General features: G+C 40.5%; 1 protein-coding gene and 1 non-coding gene across 2 annotated transcripts in view; both read right to left on the bottom strand.

Moving 5' to 3' along the window:
* On the bottom strand, window positions 592–664 carry TRNAR-CCU. Its single transcript has one exon. It is a non-coding gene; the product is annotated as a tRNA-Arg (tRNA).
* The window catches only part of LOC109837627, a 7,953-nt gene continuing 6,525 nt past the window's right edge, over window positions 1,600–3,027 (bottom strand). The window contains exon 8 of the mRNA XM_020405948.1: window positions 1,600–1,938. Coding sequence (XP_020261537.1) covers window positions 1,805–1,938 — 134 coding nt within the window. The 3' untranslated portion in view covers window positions 1,600–1,804. The remainder of the gene's footprint in view (window positions 1,939–3,027) is intronic.

Consider the following 3,027-nt stretch of genomic DNA (forward strand, 5'->3'; position numbering starts at 1 on the left):
ACGTCCGGTCACTTGGAGCTGACTAATGCTCACGAGCTGACTGACGTGCGCGGCCGGTCACTTGGAGCTGACTGACGCGCGCGGGCTGACTGACGTGCGCGGCCGGTCACTTGGAGCTGACTGACGCGTGCGAGTTGACTGACGTGCGCGAGCTGACTGACGCACGCGGGCTGACTGACAGGTGTGACGGCCAACTGGAGATGGCCGGTGAGCGCACGAGACACAGTTGGTTCGCCATTCTGATTCATGCATTTGTCGGTGTCAGATAATCCTCTTTCACTCGGATAACGATGTTCGTCATCTTCTCTCCGTCTCGAGCTCTGTGCGGACACCTATAGGCATTTTTAGACGCCTACACAAACCTGTCAAATCAGTTTGGTGCGGTTTTGTTTGGCTTTTTTGGCCTTAGATATCTGAAGTTAATGAATTTTTACCTAAAAAAACAAGACTATTGCTCCTTCAAACTTTTTATTCATACTTTTCATTAACCAAAAAAAAAACTTTTTACTAAAAACATTAAATGATAAGCCCAACATTAAATTTGAGAAGCAAAAATAGCACCCAAAAATCAAAAGGAACGTCTTTGACGAACGCGCCAGGTAGGGGTCGAACCTACGACTTTCTGCTTAGGAAACAGACGCTCTATCCACTGAGCTACAGGCGCTTTTTCGTGAAGTCTGACTAATAACTTTAAAGGCAATTTTCACTCTAGAGCAGACGACGTATGCTGACCGGTGTGTAGATACATATTTGGGCTAAAGAAAGATCGGTGCATTATGCAAATCCCTATCCCTTTTGGTTTTCATCCTAACAGCCTTATTTTGAATGAAATTCCAAATGAAAGATTTACAGTAAATGCGGCTTATAAATTGCCTTTCAGATATTACATTCTAAGTCCATTTCTTTGCAGGCCTCAAGTTCGGTCTTTTTCCACCATAGACTTCGGCTCAAGTTGTGGACTGCTGGGATGCCTATGGAAATAAGTGTTTGGTTGGAGAATCGGCCTTAGGTGTTTTTGTAGAGAAATTCGGAGTTTGATCCGTTTCAGACGGTGGTTGCAGTGGCGGCTATTAAAGCTCTCCAACTCGCTGAACGATTAAATGTGGATGACGTAGCGATCTCCAACTCGCTGAACGATTAAATGTGGATGACGTAGCGACAGAGGTGGACGAGGGAGGTGTTTTCGAAGAATTGCGAAAGGAAGCTCCCGACAGACATTATTTCGGCATCTATGTGGAGGAGGCTTCAATCCTGACTACAAATTTTTCCAGACGTGCTTCTTCGTATACTAGCAAGGGTACAAATAAGTTAGCTGTCGCTATTGCCCAATTTGACTTGCTTCTACATAAAGATGGAATCCACTCATTGAATGTAGAGTTCCAATCTTGTAATAACCTCAAACCACATAAAGCTTCTACATTCAACGTTCTCAAAACGTCCATAAGAAGGACATTTATAAGCAAATGAGCACCGTTGGTACCTACTGAAGCCTCCTCTTCTTTCTTCTCCGCTTCTTTCAGGTTTGCTGCTCAGCTGAGTTGTAACAAAACCCAACCGTATAAAGTCTGCAGAGGATGCAAGTGATCACTACTCCAAAGCTTGAAAAAGTTAACCACCTTTCTAAAAGATTAGGCTAACCAGAGAGCAAATTCGCAACTATAACACACGATATACAAGCAATAACGTTTATTCGCTAGAATTCAAAATAATTTGCATGACCACATATTACTACAGCCTGTCAGGCTCTTATATGTTACTTCTAATTCTACCACTGGAAAGGTTGAAAAGGAAAAGGCAGATACAATCATTTGGAACCAAAACTGAAGAATTTCGCAAAAAAGTTCTTGTTCTTTCCGTGAGTAACTGTTTCCTGTGCCTTCACTGGGGCAGCCGTTGGTGCGGAAGCTGGAGCTGCAGCTGGTGGTGACCTGTGTTTGGCTGTAATAACAGTGCATTTATGTCTTAATGCATGAACCAGATCATCGTGAGAGAATCTAGCAAAATAACTGAATATATAAAATACTCAAGTAGCTTATAAAATATAATTACGCATTATATACTGCAACCAATAAATTTCATTATGAATTATAGTTGTTTCCTTGAATCTTGTCGAGATTAAACCTTCACTTAACTAGGCTCAAGAATGTAGCACATTAAAAGGCTTGTTTCTAGAAACTGAGATTATCCCCCCAGCAGTGATTTTTTTTAAGGTAAAGAATGTGCTCCACTTTCACGTGATCAGCCATGCATATCAAGAACAGAAATTTATGACCTTGAATATACAATGTAGTATATAAGCAGGAACTTATTATGCGTAAGCACAAACAGGTTTCATTAGAACCACATAACATTCAAAGCAAAATACTCATGGAAATAAGCCATAAGTTCTGGAAGGTTATTAACCTTTAAGATATGGCTTTTAACATTTCAGCTGAAGAAGGTGAATGTATTGATAAATTTCATAATAATCAAATAAAAGCAAAATACTCACGAAAATAATCATAAATTTTGGAAGGTTATGTAACCTTCAAAATATGGCTTTTCACTTTCCAGATGACGAAGTTGAATGTATTGGTACTCTCACATCAGTTTTAAGGGGAGAAAAAAAAAGCTGCATTAAAATGTAGGCGGATACGCAGAAAACATATTCAAGCCTCAACTAAACATGATTTTTCAGGTGGGGTATTTGAGTGCTTTGGAAATATAGGCTGATACCTAGAAAACATATTTCTGATACCTAGAAAACATATTTCTGATAAGCTATTCAAGCCTCAACATGATTTTAGGAGGGGTATTTGTGTGCATCTGCGCATTATATTAATGTGTGAGCACGTGAATGGGGTGGGAAGTACAATTGGTAGAGTAAAGGAAGCTTGCGATGGAAGTTACATGTCTGACATGAAATTTCTATTATTTTAGGGAAAATTTACAACTCTAGTCAGAAAGAGGTTGGGTGCCAAAAATGAGGGAGTTTTGAAAGGGTTTTTTTTAGGGGTGGGGGAGGGTTGGGGGGGGGGTTGGTTTGGG

The sequence above is a fragment of the Asparagus officinalis genome, chromosome 4 (assembly GCF_001876935.1).
Source record: "Asparagus officinalis chromosome 4, Aspof.V1, whole genome shotgun sequence".
Taxonomy (NCBI): Eukaryota; Viridiplantae; Streptophyta; class Magnoliopsida; order Asparagales; family Asparagaceae; genus Asparagus; species Asparagus officinalis.